This window comes from Sorex fumeus, unplaced genomic scaffold (genome assembly GCF_029834395.1).
Source record: "Sorex fumeus unplaced genomic scaffold, SorFum_2.1 ptg000041l, whole genome shotgun sequence".
NCBI lineage: Eukaryota > Metazoa > Chordata > Mammalia > Eulipotyphla > Soricidae > Sorex > Sorex fumeus.
In genome coordinates, this window is record NW_026606098.1 from 3,514,251 (window position 1) to 3,530,968 (window position 16,718).

General features: G+C 54.6%; 1 protein-coding gene across 1 annotated transcript in view; it reads right to left on the bottom strand.

Moving 5' to 3' along the window:
• Positions 1-319: 319 nt before the first annotated feature.
• Positions 320-16,718, bottom strand: part of DSCAM (DS cell adhesion molecule) — a 647,956-nt gene continuing 631,557 nt past the window's right edge. Inside the window, exons 31-33 of the mRNA XM_056119325.1 lie at positions 16,119-16,316; positions 13,331-13,633; positions 320-1,247 (exon numbers count right to left, since the gene is read on the bottom strand). Of these exons, the coding sequence (XP_055975300.1) occupies positions 868-1,247; positions 13,331-13,633; positions 16,119-16,316 (881 nt within the window). The 3' untranslated portion in view covers positions 320-867. The remainder of the gene's footprint in view (positions 1,248-13,330; positions 13,634-16,118; positions 16,317-16,718) is intronic.

A 16,718-nucleotide genomic window follows, 5' to 3' on the forward strand; every position in this document is an offset into this window, starting at 1 on the left:
CAGTGGGCCGAGTCTGGCCTGACGACTCCCGAGTGTGTGGAATCCTGGTGTAGCGTGAATTCCCAGAGCTGTGAGGGAAGCCAGGAGCAGAGCATTTGGGAGGTTTAGGACGCCCGGTCAGCCCTCCCATAACCGGGGCCACCTGTGTCCTTTGGGTCCCGGCCAGCCTCTCTGGGAAACGGGGCGTGGCAGGCAGGCCTGAGTGTCATCAGCGAGAGAAGCAGACAGCGGAATGAAGGCAGCTCACCTTTTCTTGTTTATTTCGCTTAGACAAAATGCAAAGAGTGTCTCAGGAAATTAAAAAATAAACCGAAGGAAAATCAAATCGATTCCCCCACCCGCCCTGCCCCCGACGGCACTTGTCCTCGTTAACAACAGAAGAAGGTCCGCTTGAAGAGCCCGTGTCCAATGGGAAAGCAAAGTGTGCAAACACGACAGCTCGTCCCCTCCCCCAACGCATGGTCCTCGGAGATTCCCAACGGGGGGGGGGGGGGGTGCGTCCCCCTGCCCCCCTGCCATCCTCTCTCTTGAATCCTGTGTGCTCAAACTTCTAGTCAGAAGGTGGAATTAGTCCCCATGCACTTTGTAGAAAATCAGTAAAAATGCAGTAGCCTGTGAAGATCATAAAACTGGACTTCTTTCCCCAAAAATCAGACGCCCAGGCAGATGGAGTTCACACTCAGACTGAAAAAACGCGGGAGAGTCTTTGCACTGTCTGGGGTTTTCAGTATCTTTTCCTTTTTTTTTTTTAATATATTTTGGCAATTTTCTTTAATTATAAATATTGGAATTCCGTAAAAAAAAGGTAGCTTGGATTGAATTTTTTTTTAAATCGTATTTACAACCGCTGTCCAGTCCTGCTGTGTGTCATACCAGGGTGTAGGATTTCGCGTAGGGGTTATTTCCTTTCAAGTGGCCCCGGGAGTCGAGCAAGGATTCTTGGGAGCTGCTCATTTTGGCCGCCTGGCCCAGCTCGGCCCCCTCGCGTGGAGGTAGGGTGGCCACGGCAGCGGCAGCGGCAGCGGCGGCGGTGGCTCCCTGTTGCCACTGCTGTCCCTCCCTCGTGGAGGAGCTGGACGAGGCGGCCTCCATGGGGATGGGCTCAAGGACCGTGGGGCGCTTGAGGGTCCGACTTTTCTGAGGCTCCAAGCACGCTTGTCCCAAGCTGAGGTCCCGGCTGGGGCCCGGGCCGCTTCTGTTCAATAGAAAGTCCATGCGGAGGTATGGAGGTAAGTGGATGAGGTCACCTGCGGGCAGACAGAGACAGTGAGCTGGGTGACCGGCACCCCCAAGAGCACAGGGTGGGTCCTCGAGCTTTCGGGGTGCAGCAGATCCCCCTCCCGGAGCCTCCCCAGGATGCGACTCCCAAAAGAAGCCACCCAGGTGCCCTTGAGAGACGGGGGTGCCGAAGATGGCCCTTTGGCCCAGGGCATCTGCGACAGTCCACCGTAGCCCGCACTGCTGCACGTGAGATCTGGGGTCCTTCCTGCCTGGCTTGCCTCTGCACCTGCGGCCTCGCCCTGTCTACTTCTGCCCCCTTATTCACCTGCTTTCCTGGCTCCAGAAACGCAAGCTGCCAGCTCTGTTTGCTAACTAGTCTCCCGCTGACAGCCCAGCTGAGTTAGCCAACTCCTCCCCACTCCCACGCCCCATGGCCAGGAGGGTTCCCCCTGCTGGCCTTCCTGCGTGCTGTAGGAAGGCCTCTTGCTGGTGTCCTCAAGGAAGTGGCCACCTAGATGCCACCGTCTCCACCGTCTGCCAGTGAGTCAGAGCGAGACGCCCACCCAATTCAAGCCTCGCGGAGTGTGGGTTGTACAATGTGCCCAGTCGCCAGTGCCCATCTGAGCTGCTGCTTCCCAGGGGACCCAGGAGACGCGCTGATGACCTGAGGACTCGAGATACTGAGCAAGTAGGATGGGCCCGGAAAGAGGGTGTGCACGGAGGCTCTAGTGCATCTTAGACTCTTTGGATGAACTTAACTATCTTCAAATATGTCTTCTTAAGACTCTAACCCTCCCAACTGGGAACACTGGGGTTGGAGAATGGGCACTGGTGAAGGGATGGGTACTCAATCATTGTATGACTGAAATGTAATCACAAAAGTTTGTAAGTCTGTAACTGTACCTTACACAGTTATACAGTTATACAGTACCTTATACAGTTAATGTGATTCATTAAAAATAAAAATAATAAAATAAAATAGCACTGTAGCATGGTCCTCCCATTGTTCATCGATTTGCTCGAGTGGGCACCAGTAACGTTCCACAACAAATTGTGAGACTTATTACTGTTTTTTGGCATATCGAATACTCCACGGGGAGCTTGCCAGGCTTTGCCGTATGGGAGGGATACTCTCGGTAGCTTGCCGGGCTCTCCTAGAGGGGTGGGGGAATCAAACCTGGGTCGGACATGTGCAAGGCAAATGCCCTACCTGCTGTGCTATTGCTCCAGCCCTTAAAAAATAGATAAAAAAAAAAAGATTTTATCCCTCTCAGGATGAAAGAAAAGGAAACCTTCTTTTAGACTTTGTCTTTTTTTCTGTCTTTGCCCACCACTGTCCTGCCATTTAATTTTTTAAAAATTATTATTATTATTTTTCATTTTGGGTCACACTCGACAATGCACAGGGGTTACTCCTGACTCTGCACTCAGGAATTACTCCTGGCAGTGCTCAGGGGACCCCATGGGTTGCTGAAAATTGAACCTGGGTCAGCCGCATGCAAAGCAGACGCCCTCCCTGCCGTGCTATCACTCCAGCCCCTGTCCTGCCATTTTATTTTTACAATGCAAGAATTCCTCACTTCTCTGGATGTCTTTATCCCACACAGTGAGGGTGAGTGATGATATGATTTAGCTGGAAGTGCAACGTGCATTTCATGAAAATGGTCCAAGTCACCTGCAGCTTTAGCCCACTGAAATCAAAGATGCTCTCGCTCGCCAGTGGCTGTGCACAGTCAATGGGATCAGAGGAAAATCCAGAAAATGCGCCGGCAACACAAGAGCTGTGGCAGCCTTAGAGAAAGACCAGGACGCCACTCGGCATTCCTGTGAGAGGAGTTTCGATGAATCAGAGTTTGGGGTAGAAAAAATAATGATTGGGATCTGCCATCAAAGATTCCAGCAGCGAAGGTAGAGGAGTCCTGGCCATGCATGTGTATGAGATGCTGACTAAAAAGGAAAGAATCTACTAAGGAAAAGAAAGCATCTTGAAGCCTTCCGTGGGAAGCAGAAAATAGCTCTTCTCTTATTAGTAGGAGAATTCCTTATCCTTCCCCAAATGGTTCAATATTTGGAGACAAGCCCTGAAAAACTTTTGCCTAAGGTGAGGGACATTTTGCAATGGCATCAGCACCCCTTAAATTTGCCAATCTGAGATGCGTGGATTCGATTACACCCAATTTTTTTCTTTTCTTTTTTTTCTCTTTTTGGGTCATACTCGGCAATGCACAGGGGTTGCTCCTGGCTCTGCACTCAGGAGTTACTCCTGGCGGTGCTGGGGGGGGCCATATGGAATGCTGGGAATCAAACCCGGGACGGCCGTGTGCAAGGCAAACACCCTTCCCGCTGTGCTATCACTCCAGCCCCTTCATCCAATTTCCTAACAGTGATGGTCTTTCATTAGTCCTAAAAGCCCATTATATTGATTTCCCCCTCACTTATGCAGCGTGTTTCTTTGATTGTTTTGCTCAAGCACATAAGCCAGAGTGGAAGATGCTTGACCTCAGTGCGGTGCAGAAGGCCGAGTGTGGTCTCTGAGACCCAGAGAAATTTCCGGCACCTGATAGAGCGGGTAGCATTCTCGGCTGCTGGCGACTCCCCGCCGAGCACACACAGCTTATTAAACCCCGGGTAAGCAATTGCAACTGGGCCCCAACTGGATTGCAGGCTGCTCGGCTCCTAGATTGCTTGGAACAAATGTGTCTATAATTGAAAGACAAAAAGGCCCATGACAAATGCCCCCAGCCCGAAGAAGGTCCAACGCTGCCCCCGGTGCTGTCCAGGGGTAAGGCAGCTGAAGCGGGTTGGCCAGACCTGGGATGCCTTAATCAAGCGACAGCGTTGGGCTACCGCGTCGCACACAAACACTTGGTCTCTGTGTGCCGCACACTTGCCAAGACTCAGTTTCCGCATCTTTCCAGTGGCTCGCTGCTCTCACTCACTCTGACAGCAGGGTGTGCTCTGTTGAGCACCCCCAGAGGATCCCTTTGTGGAGGGAGGCTGCGCGTTGGAGGAAGGGGACCAGCAGCCTGTGCTGAGGCCATGAAGGGGGTGTGCAGTGAACACAGCCAAGTCCTGAGGCTCACCCACAAATGCGGAACACCTGTCTGCAGGTGTATGGAGGCCCTTAGAGAGAGAATGGGCAGGGGGAGATAGGGCCAACCACCCAGAGACTGATCAGGGGGAGACAGGGCTGACCACCCAGAGAGAGACTGGCTAGGGGGGCACAGGGCCAACCACCCAAAGAGACTGACCAGGGGGGAGACAGGGCTGACCACCCAGAGAGACTGACCGGGGGGAGACAGGGCCAACCACCCAGAGAGACTGAGGCGGTGGGGGGGGGGAACAGGGCCGACCACCCAGAGAGACTGACCGGAGGGAGACAGGGCTGACCACCCAGAGAGAGACTGGCCAGGGGGGCACAGGGCCAACCACCCAAAGAGACTGACCAGGGGGGAGACAGGGCTGACCACCCAGAGAGACTGACCGGGGGGAGACAGGGCCGACCACCCAGAGAGACTGACGGCGGTGGGTGGGGGGACAGGGCCGACCACCCAGAGAGACTGACAGGTGGGGGGGGCGACCACACAGAGAGACACAGAGAGACTGATGGGGGGAGACAGGGCTGACCACCCAGAGAGAGACTGGCCAGGGGGGGCACAGGGCCAACCACCCAGAGAGACTGACCAGGGGGAGACAGGGCCGACACCCAGAGAGACTTACCGGGGGGAGACAGGGCCGACCATCCAGAGAGACTGACAGGTGGGGAGGCGACCACACAGAGAGACACAGAGAGACTGATGGGGGGAGACAGGGCTGACCACCCAGAGAGAGACTGGCCAGGGAGGGACAGGGCCAACCACCCAGAGAGACTGACCAGGGGGAGACAGGGCCGACACCCAGAGAGACTGACAGGTGGGGGGGGGGCGACCACACAGAGAGACACAGAGAGACTGATGGGGGGAGATAGGGCTGACCACCCAGAGAGACTGACCAGGGGCAGACAGGGCCGACCATCCAGAGCAAGACTTGGCAGATGGCTGGATCCAGGACAGGGGAGCAGGCCCAGAGCCAGGCCCAGAGAGCAGACATGGGTTCTGTGGCTACGAGGCCACCCCGAGTGCAATGGCCCACTGTCCAGGGCTCTGCCGCATCTGCCCAGCCCCTAGACTCTACCCTACAGCACCACCAGCACAGACTCCCCCGCTCCCACACATGGCCATGCCAGTGATGATCTATGAGCCCAGATTATGCTCTATCACTATCACTATCACTATCACCCCGTTGTTGTTCATTGATTTGCGTGAGCGGCCACCAGTAATGTCTCTATCCATCCCTGTCACGTGCTAGTGTAGCCCAATGGCATATTGGGGGCTGTTTCAGGGTCAGTGGAATGAGGACCATTATTGTTACTGTTTTTGGCATACTGAGTACACCATGGGTAGCTTGCCAGGCTCTGCCATATGGGCGGGATACTCTCGGTAGCTTGCCAGGCTCTCCAAGAGGGATGGAGGCTTTTGGGACAGCCTCTAATCACCTTTACAGGTGTTCCCAGTCAGACATTTATGCAGGCAGGAGACTCTTGGTAGCCTGCCGGGTTGTCTGAGAGTGAGAACTAGACCATAAGAGTTCGTTGATTATGCTCTATAACCATCATAACCCACACCCAGGCCATAAAGTGCACACCAGGTAATGCACTGCGCCCCCAGATCAAGGACTGTGCCTCAGATCACAGCCTGGGCCTCGCCCTCCGCAGGTGCTGCAGAGATAAGCAGGGCCAACACGGGCCCCTCAGTGAACAAAAAGGCCCGCCTCTCACCGTGCCCCGTCCTGGGCACAGCTGGCACTCCTGGCATTTCTGAAAGCCCCTCACTGCTCCCTGCCCCACCCCGATGCCGCCTCACCTCCAGTGGCTGTCTGTGCTTGTCCCCACCCCCGGGAGGATGTCACCCGAAGCTTGCCAGCTGTCTGTGGGTGCCTGCAACTGCAAACCAGCATCTTTGACCTGCCCATGTGCTGGACATCAGAAGCCCACCCCTCAATCCCCGTGCCCCACCAGGACGGCCAGACTCCCGGGGCTTTCTCCAGTCGTGCGGCCTCACACGCAGCAGGGAGGCATTCCAGCCTCGGAAGAAAGATGGAAAAATCAATAGTGAAACAGAAGGCCTGATCGATTCGGCAATAGCCATTGAGGGGCGCACAGTGCGGTCTCGTCCCACACACCCTGTGAGAGACAGAAAGGCACCCAGCCCAGATGGGGGTCCCAGCGGGGCCCACCTGCTTCCCAAGAGGCTTGTGCAAATGAGTGAAACCCTTTATAGATATTATCATTGTGTGTGCGTGTGTGCATATGTGTGAGTGTATGTGTGTGTGTATGTGCGTGAGTGCATGTGTGTGCATGTGTGCGTGCATGTGTGTGAGTGCATATGCGTACATGTATTTGAGCATATATGTGCATATGTGTACATGTGCGTGAGTGCGTATGTGTGCGTGTGTGTGCATGTGAATGAGTGCGTGTATGTGCATGTGTGTGAGTGCATGTGTATGTATGTATGTATGTATGTGCATGTGAGTGAGTGTGTGCATGTGTGTCCAGGTATGTGCATGTGCGTGAGTGCATGTGTGAATTTCACTTTACTAGGCCTCGAAAGACACTGAGCCCGGCCAGCAAAAAGAACAGTGCTCCTGGGTCTCTGTCAGGACTTGCTTTGTTCCCCCCAATGGGGTGGGGGGTCCAGGGGACAAGGCTCAGGCTCCTCCTGACAAGGCAGGAGGAGAGGGAGGGATGCGACATCAAGGACCTTCACCTCTGTCTCTGCGTAGTTTCTGGGTCTCACCCCGCAGTGCTCAGGGCTCACTCCTGGTGGGGCTCTGGGTACCACATGAGGTGCTGGGGATAAAACCTGGCTCAGCCCTGTGCCACGCAAGTGCCCTACCCTCTGTGCCATCTTCCAGCCCCAGAATGTTACTCTCTGGCAGCCGGGGGATCTCGTCTCCTGCCCCCAACTCATGCCTCTGACAACGGGCAGCTCCCCGGTGGGAATAAGGATGACCCAGGGCTAAGGATGGAGCACAGGGCACCTCCTAGGGAGCCTGAAGGCCCCCGTGCCTCCCCGCCACCATTCCCCGCTGTGATGCAGAACTTAGCTGGTGCCTTGCCAAGCTCAAGTTGCTCTCAGAACAAATTTGTGCAGAATTAAAGTGAATCAGAGACCCTGGAGGCTTGTGTCTGGCCGGGAGCTTTCATCAATTTCTAACAAGGCTTGAAATCGATGCGGGGACGGGCTGGGCTGGGCTGCGCAGGGAGACGCCGCGTTCCCAGCTCTGCCAGCTCAGTTGCTCAGAGGGCGGGCGGGAGCAGGCCAGGGGCCACCTCCCAGGACAGACAGGCTCCAGCACTTTCCTGGTCGAGTATTAATGTGGCAGCGACGGAAGATGATGCGTAAACCATCTCCCTCAGGGGAAACTTCATTCCTTCCCCACACCAGGAAAAGCCCGGCATGAGTAATGCGAGAGGCAGGCAGCGGCCCCGGGCTGGTGTTCCGTTCCTTTCCTGGCTGCCCGGGAGCCTCATGCATTTTTAAGAGCTCGTCCTGCTCCCCAGAGAACGGAGAACGCGAGTTATCTGCGCAGGGGGACCGCGGGGGCTGTGTACATGTTTCTCCTAAAACCAAGGGGGTTGGGAGAAAAGTGGGATGCATGGAGGGGGCAGGGGACAGTCTGTAGGAGGGTGGACAGTGAGACCAGAGGCGGTGGCTCCCACAGGAAGCCCACAGGGGTCTGCCCAGAGTGACCACACAGCATGGTGGGCGGGAGGGGAAGGGGGCCAGGAGGCGCCCCGGAAAGAGAGAGACACTCTGCTCACTGAGAACAGACATCTGGGGGGGGGGGAGTCTGGGATGCTGCTGCCTGGGGAGGGGGCGGGCGCCTCTGCTCTGAGCATGCGCGCGCGTGCACACACACACACACACACACACTCACCATGCACACACATTTCCCCAGACACCACGCACACAAGCACACACCAACACACCATATACACATATCCCCCCACTGACACCACACACATATCACACACACACACTACACACACAACATACACAGACACCACTCACTCATTACACATCCCCCCCAGACACCACACACACACACACACACACATATACCAGCACACCATATACACATATCCCCCCACAGACACCACACACATATCACACACACACACACACACCACATACCATACACAGACACCACTCACTCATTACACACATCGCCCCCAGACACCACACATACACACACATACAACACACACACAACACACACATATCACGCACCATGGCATGCCACACACACTACACACAAAATCAGACACCATACACATATCACACACAAACACATACCATACACACATCACACACAGACACCACACTATTCACACACACACCAAACCATCCCACAACACACTACATACATCATAGACACAAACACACCACAGACACATCACACACATTCCCCCACCCATGCACCACACACACACACACACACACACCACATTTCTCCCATATACACCACACACAGCACACACAGCACACATACTGCATATATCACACACAGCACACACTACACACACCACACATCACACATATACACACACACATCTCTGGGTGCCCCCCCGCGGCTCCTCATATCCCTGCCTACCCGAGAGTGACAGTGGGCCCCGGGCGCTCCATGCGGTTGAGCGGGTGGCATGGCGTGAGGACCCCAGGTGCCTGCTGCAGGCCCCTGCGCAGTGAAGCCAGGCTGGATCCACTTGCATTTTCAAAGCTTTAAATAGAATCAAATAGCTTGGTGCAACGGGATCAGTGAAGGGCATAGGCCGAGCAGTGTGAGCCAAGCAACTGTCACCCAAGAGCACCAGAGATGAGCTGATGGAGCAGGGGTGCTCGGTGCCCAGTGCTCAGGGACCCCACCCAGCGATGCTCAGGGAGGGGACCCTGGAGGGCTGTGTTCAGGGCAAGCGCCTCCCCCACTGTCTGCCCTGCTTTCTCTTTTGCTATTACTATATATATATAGTGATATATATATAGTTATATATATATATTTTAAGAATAAAAGTATTTGTTTAAAGTTGGGAGGGAGGGGCCATAGACACGTGTGCCCTTGTATTTGACTAATGCGTCACTGGAAGTGGGAAATTGTAGCCGGTTGCTTGGTCTTGTCAGGCTGAGAAGTGGGATGCAGCTACTCCAGAGTGTTGATTAAACACCTCCTCTCCGCAGCATGGAGTGTTTGGAGGCGCTATTCAACCCCATTGGGTCACTTAGAAGCAATTCTCGAACACACACTATGGGGTCAGGTAACTGCTAGATGTGGGGAGGAATAAACACAGCCGATGGAGACACATTTCTTATCTTTCTGGAGCTGGAATCTGGCCAGATCCATTTCACTTGAAGAGCTAAAAAATGGGGAACCACAAATGCAGGAAGAAAATGCCATCAAAACAAAATGAAGAGGGACTGGAGCGATAGCACAGTGGGGAGGGCGTTTGCCTTGCACACAGCCGACCCAGGTTTGATTCCCAGCATCCCATAGGGTCCCCTGAGCACCGCCAGGAGTAATTCCTGAGTGCAGAGCCAGGAGTAACCCCTGAGCATCGCCGGGTGTGACCCCAAAAAGCAAAAAACAAAAACAAAAACAAAAACAAAACCACCCCCTCCAAATACCCCCCAAAATGAAGAGTTGGAGAGATATGACAGACTAGGATATATGTCCTGCATGAGGCCAACCCAAGGTCTACCTGGCATCACATACGACCCCCCCTGACAAGCGCAAGGAGTGTTCCCGAGCACAGAGCCAATAACTTGCCACGAACACCGGATTTTGTTGTCACCCCCAAACAAACAAGCAAACAATAATAAAACACCCCACAGACATAATGGGGGAGGGTTTGTTGGAGAGACAGATTGCATGGCCAAGCCTGCGACCAGCCAGCCAGAACCTCCGGGAACAGAGGTGCCCAGCCCTGGGAACTGCTGATGCCACAGGGCCCAAGTTGGCAGAATGCTGAATTCTCCCCTCATTTCTGTGCTCAGCATGGAACTGAATCACATCCTAACAGGGGAACAGATGTCTGGCATATTTCTTTAAGAAGCATGTCCAGTGTTCAGTTAAAACAAAAAAAAAAGGCTTCTGAACCCTTCAAGCCATGTTAGTGGACACTAGAACTCACAGTGGCTTTCAAATAGGTCCCACAGTGAGGGTTAGGAAGACACCGAGTCTGATACTATCGTTAGCCATTGATCATTTAGTTGTGGTCTTCTAATGGCTCAGCAGCTGTGGACAGGAAGGCCTGTGAAAATCATTTAAATTGAAAAATTGAACAAACAAAAGAAACAAATCTAATGGGTGGAACATCCCAGACATAGAAAGAGAAGCCCCGGGCACCGTGAGTTCAAGGGGACACTTGAGTGACCATGGGATCTGCCCACCACTAGCCGGGGACAGAGTCAGGAGCACAGGTACTACTGGGGGCACACGCATGAGGCGGATACTTCCTGGATACCAGTGGTCAAGGAACGCAAACCAACTAGAGGGGGAAGATAGGCACAGGTGGACCCATCAGGCACGGCCCCTCCTGGAGACCTCTGTGATGGTTCTGATCACGTGACCACAGAGAACGAGAGGGTTGCAGGCACCTCTTCACATCCCTGGGGCAAGACAGCGAGCCCACGGGTATATGTCCTGCTACCCTCACACCCCCCCAACCCCCGCCGGCTGTCCAGCCACAGGGAGCAGTGGCATTTTCCCACTTGTTATTCTGCATTTGTCTCGAAAATAGATGCCAACAACCAGAAACACTTGCAATAAACAAACCTACCAAGAACAATTCGTCTTTCTGCCCGAGGAGGTAGACATGGTGAAAATAAATGAAGCCATCATTCTTTACAGGGGGCTGGCACGAATCTCTAGTCTGCTGGGAAGATCAGCTGCTGGCTACACCAAGCCTAGTTTAGGCATTTCTATGCATTTATAAGGCTCATTTGCTCTGGGTCTCCTGCCTTCAAATCCAAGGGAGTCACGGCCATTTAAAGGCAAAGACATGGAATCCGCATAGTGGACAGGAGGACCGGGTGGCAGACAGAAGGCTGCGTTGCTGATTGGCCAGGCTTGGAGGGAAGGCTCAGGCAGGGATGCCAGGAAGGAAAAGAAAAGCTGCTTCTCCTGCACACTCCTCCAGAATCTGTGCTCCCCGGAACATGTGTCTCTCTTCTTGATTCCTTGGCTTGCTTATCTCCACTTTGGAGAAGCCTTTATTCCCTCGTGAACACCTCTCTCTCTCTCTCTCTCTCTCTCTCTCTCTCTCTCTCTCTCTCTCTCTCCACAAACGAAAGAAAGGAAGGAAAGAAAAGCTCTGATTCTTCTGGGAGTCACGGCCATGGACTGCCATGGCTGGATTTAGCTGAAAGATGTGTTTTAATGACTTGCTTTGCCACGAGTTGTACCCGCCCATCAAAAAATGATGCTTTCACATACAACCACAACCTCTGGCTTCTCTCAGCAGTTTCTTTCATACCAACTCCCCGAGCAGGGAGCTTGCTGTTGTCCGACTCCCCAAGACAGTCTGACCTCTTCCACTACCGACGTGTCCATTTCTCCTGGACCCTGGACCCCGACCTTCTGTCCATGGACCCTGGACCTGGACCCCAACCTTCTGTCCATGGACCCTGGACCTGGACCCCGACCTTCTGTCCATGGACCCTGGACCCCGGCTTCCTGTCCATGGACCCTGGACCCCGACTTCCCGTCCATGGAACCTGGACCCTGACTTCCCGTCCATGGAACCTGGACCTGACCTCCTGTCCATAGATCCGGCTCCCTGACTTCCTATCCAAGGACCTTGGACCCCGACTTCCTGTACATGGGTTCTGTTCCCTGACTTCCTATCCATGGATCCTGCTCCCTGACCTCCTTTCCATGGGCCCTACTCCCTGACTTCCTGTCCATGAACCTTGGACCCCGGACCCTGACTTCCTGTCTATGAACCCTGGACCCTGACTTCCTGTCCATGGACCCTGGACCCTGGACCCTGACTTCCTGTCTATGGACCCTGGACCCTGACTTCCTGTCCATGGACCCTGGACTCCGACTTCCTGTCCATGGACTCTGGACACTGGATCCTAACTTCCTGTCCAAGGACCCTGCTCCTTAACTTCCTGTCATGGACTCTGCTCCCTGACTTCCTATCCATGGACCCTGGATCCTGACTTCCTTCCACCAGCACAGCATCTGCCAGACCCTGCAACTGTCACCCACAAATCCGTCCTCCCATATGCTCAAGGCCAAGACCAGCGGTCACTTAGGACAGCCGGGAAGACTGGTTTCCGGGGCTTGTGAGCTGGGAGCAACTCTCTCAGGAAGTCCTCCCCACAAGAGTCTGAACACACATTGGTGAGGCGTCTGTCATCAAACAGTGGGGGGGTCTCCTTCTGTGGCGTCTGGGGTCTCTCTCTCTACTGAACAACACAACGTGGCATACGTGTGAGGGTCCAGGCCTCAGCTTAAGGTGAGTATTGGTCCAGAGACAGTACAGGGGCCAGTTGCTTCCATTGCATATGGCAATCCAAGCTCAATTCCCCACACCTTGTAGGGTTCCCTAAGTACTGCCAGGGACGAGTCCTGAGCACCTCTGGGTGTGTGCCCCGACCCTGTGGCTATTTCTGCTCTCTCCACTCTTGGGACCCTTCATGTTCTTAGCATGAACCAAGGCTCAGTGATGGGCAGAAGCTCCCCCATCTTCCAGAGAAACCCACCTCAGGGGAGAGTTTGCACCTTCCTCCCCCCCCCCCCCCCCAACTCACAGCCAGCACCAACTCCCCAGGCCAAGGGACCATTTGGGAAGTAGACCCCTGCTTTAAGCACCGCCCCCACCCCCCAGCCAACAGGGTGGGACAGAGATGGGTGGGGCCCACAATGATCAAGGAATAATGCCTGGCACTTGACAGTCCCAGCCTCGGGGGAGGGTGTACTTCCCAGACAGAGAAGTAGCACCCGTCTAGCCTCCAAGGGCTTCTCCCACTGCTGCCAACACCAGCCAATGCACCCCTCATCTCACCTGGCCGATGTGCCTTTGGAACCGCCATGTTGGCCACCCGCCCTCCATCCTGAGGTTTGGGGGGAGACGCAGTGAACCTGCAGATCCCCGACTCTGAAGGGGTGCTGGAGGTCAGACTGTCTGTGTACTCATTTGTCCCTGCCGTCAACTGTCCGGACGAGGTGTCAGAGATGAAGCACTCGGTGATGGTGAACTTGGCATGTCTCAGCTGCTCTTCCATCTTGGCGTGCTCGTAGGCCCGGGCCAGTTCTTCGTAAGTAGAGGAGGCACTTTCTGTGGAGACCATGCTGCTCCGTGCTCGGTCTGCAGTGCAGGGGAGAGGACGGGCGGGTAAGCTCAGGGCATGTGGGGGAGAGGGTGGGCGGGTGAACACAGGGTTACTGGACAGACGGATGACGTTGGCACGATGGGCGGGTCTCCCAACAGGAGATTCCTCCTGGACCCCAGGGCGACCCCGGGGTGGGGGCAGGGCTGGGTCTCTAGGTGAGGTCACTTGTCACTGGAAGGTCATTCTGTGGCTCTGGGAACTGCAGCCCTGCTGAAAGTCCCCACCAACACCTGCTGCCCCCTGCCTGGGACGTCTCCATGAATCAGGGGTCCAGCCCTTTAAGACATTCTGCTCCTGGTGAAGGTCATGGGGAAGCTGCAGGGGAAATGTAAAGGCTGTCCCCTCCCTGCTCTGTCCCCCTTCTGCCCTCTAACCCCAAGGTCAGCGAGTCCTCAGGGGCTCCAATTGGCAGGACACTGCACTTTGCTCTTCTGGCCTCAGAAGGCCTGATGTGGGTTAGAAGCAAAGCTGGATTGCAAGCCATGACACCCCCAAAAGGTGGGAGGAAGGGAGGGAGGGAGGGAGGGGGGAAGGAGAGAGAGGAGGAGAGAGGAAGAGAGAGAGGAAGAGAGAGACAGGGGGAGAGAGGGGGAGAGAGAGAGGGAGAGGGGAAGAGAGAAAGAGAGAGGGAGGGAGAGAGAGTGAGGGTGAGAGAGAGGGAGGAAGAGGGAGAGAGGGGGAAGGAGAAAGAGAGGGAGAGAGAAAGAGAGAGGGAGAAAGAGAAAGAAAGGGGGAAGAGAGAAGCAGAGAGAGGGGGGAGAGGGAGAGAGAGGGAGAGACAGAGAGACTGAGAGAAGGAGAGATAAGTGCCTGTCATAGAGGCCTGGGGTGAGATAAGGGTATTGTGAGGGAAACTGGGGCCATTGGTGGTGGGAAATGTCCCCTGGTGGAAGGATGTGCACCAGCTGGAACATTGTATGACTGAAACCTGATCACGAACAGCTTTGTGATTGCGTATCTCACAGTGACTCAGTACAAAAAAATTAATATATATATATTTTGCTTTTTGGGTCACACCTGGTGATGCTCAGGTGTTACTCCTGGCTCTGCACTCAGGAGTTACTCCTGGCGGTGCTCAGGGGACCATATGGGATGCTGGGAATCGATCCCAGGTTGGCCGCGTGCAAGGCAAACACCCTACCTGCTGTGCTATCGCTCCAGGCCCCAAATCAATACATTTTTTTAAAAAGTTGTGGATTTGCACAGAAACTGTCCCCCAGGCAGGAGGTACCTGTTCCAGGCAGACCCATCCTTCCCATGTGCCAGACAACCGAGACTCCCCCAGACAGAAGGGGTACCTCGGGGCCAGAGCATCCATTAGCTGCCTCTGAAGCCACCTGGAAAGTTTGGGTGTCACCTCTGTGGAACTCTGGGACTCTTGCAAAAGAAATAACAGTCATAAAAATCCATGTGCACGGTTGACATGCCACCTCTGGAGCGCTATTTTTGAAGTAGATCATCCAGAACAAAAGAAAATGAGTATGAAAATTTCCTACAGTGATTAGATTTAGATATAATTTCTTTTCAAAGTTTAAGGTGTGGAGAGGGGGCAACCCAGCGCTATTCTTAGGCCCCGTGTTCTCTCAAAGTGAAGCCTTGGTGACTGGTGGCAGAGACGAGATAGCTTACTGTAATCACTCATGGTCAAATGGACCAGCCTACGATGTGTCAGGGGAGGGTGATCGGACCTGATCACGTCCCTTCCAGGGCAGTGTCTGAGTCCAGAATGGCCATGGGGCAGACGCCCAGGAATGGTTACCAGCATGTGGGCCAACATTTGACAACTGCCCCATTTCTCCTAGCGGGTTATGGGTGGGAAGGCAGAGAGAGGGGGCCTGCGAATCAGGAGGGTCTCCAAGTCCACACTGTTGGCCTCCAATTTTGCAAAGTTTCACTGAGCCCCAGAAGGAGTCAGGGACCTGCAGATATTAAGGCATGAGGGAGAGACGAGGCCAGACCATTGCAAAGGGACCCAAAGAGAGGACGTCAGGCTCCTGGGGGTGGGCACTGACCCTTCCTGGGATAGATGAATGGATGGGGCAGGGGGGTGCCACCTGTGTCTTGGGGGGGCCCCACCTGTGTCTTATGAGGGGTCCCACCTGTCTCTTGGGAGGGGGTTCCCACATGTGTCTTGAAGGGTCCCACCTGTGTCTTGGGGGGTCCCACCTGTGTCTTGGGAGGAGCTCCCTACCTGTGTCTTAGGGGGTCCTACCTGTGTTTTGGGGGGTTCCACCTGTGACTTGCAGGGGTTCCACCTGTGTCTGACGGGGTTCCACCTGTGTCTTGAAGGGGTTTCGCCTGTGTCTTGAGGGGTCCCATCTGTGTCTTGGGAGGGGATCCCCACCTATGTCTTGAGGAGTCCCACCTGTGTCTTGGGAAGGGGGTCCTTGTCTGTGTCTCAATGGGATCCCACCTGTGTCTTGGGGGTCCCCGCCTGTGTCTCGGGGGAGGGTGTCCCACCTGTGTCTTGGGAGGGGCTGACGCTGTAACTGTCGCTCTCCTTGTCCATGGACCCGGCAGCCCGGGGTGTTGGCAGCCTCCAGTCTGTGGTGAGCGTGTGTGTGGAGATGGTGGGGTGAGGTCTGTTGAGCGTCCACTGGCTGGCGTACCGGTTCCTCGCCGTGGGCCCGGCCTTGGCGTTTCTCCGTGTGGTAGGATCTGTGGATGGCAAAAATCATTGCTCCCTGTCTCGAGGAACGTGGATCAGCTGGGAGCGAAGTGTACTGTGGGCTTCTCCCAACTCAGCTCTGAGCACGTCCCGCCCACCTAGAGCACTGTCTTTGGGAGACCCAAAGCATTTAGCAAATCCCAGTGGGGAAACGCCACAATTTCAGGACTTGGAATATGGGTTTGGCCTTTGCCTGTGGCTGCTAGTGGTCCTGGGAGCTGACTTATTAAACCTTATTGAGAAGCTGGCTTCTTCTGAGAAATGAAGGAACACTGCTAAATGAGCTTTAATGCCATTTTCTTCCTAAAAGTTCTACAAGAACCAGAAAGGTAGACCAGTGCTAAGTTGCTTGCCTTGAATGCTGCTGATCTGAGTTCGATCCCTGGAACCCC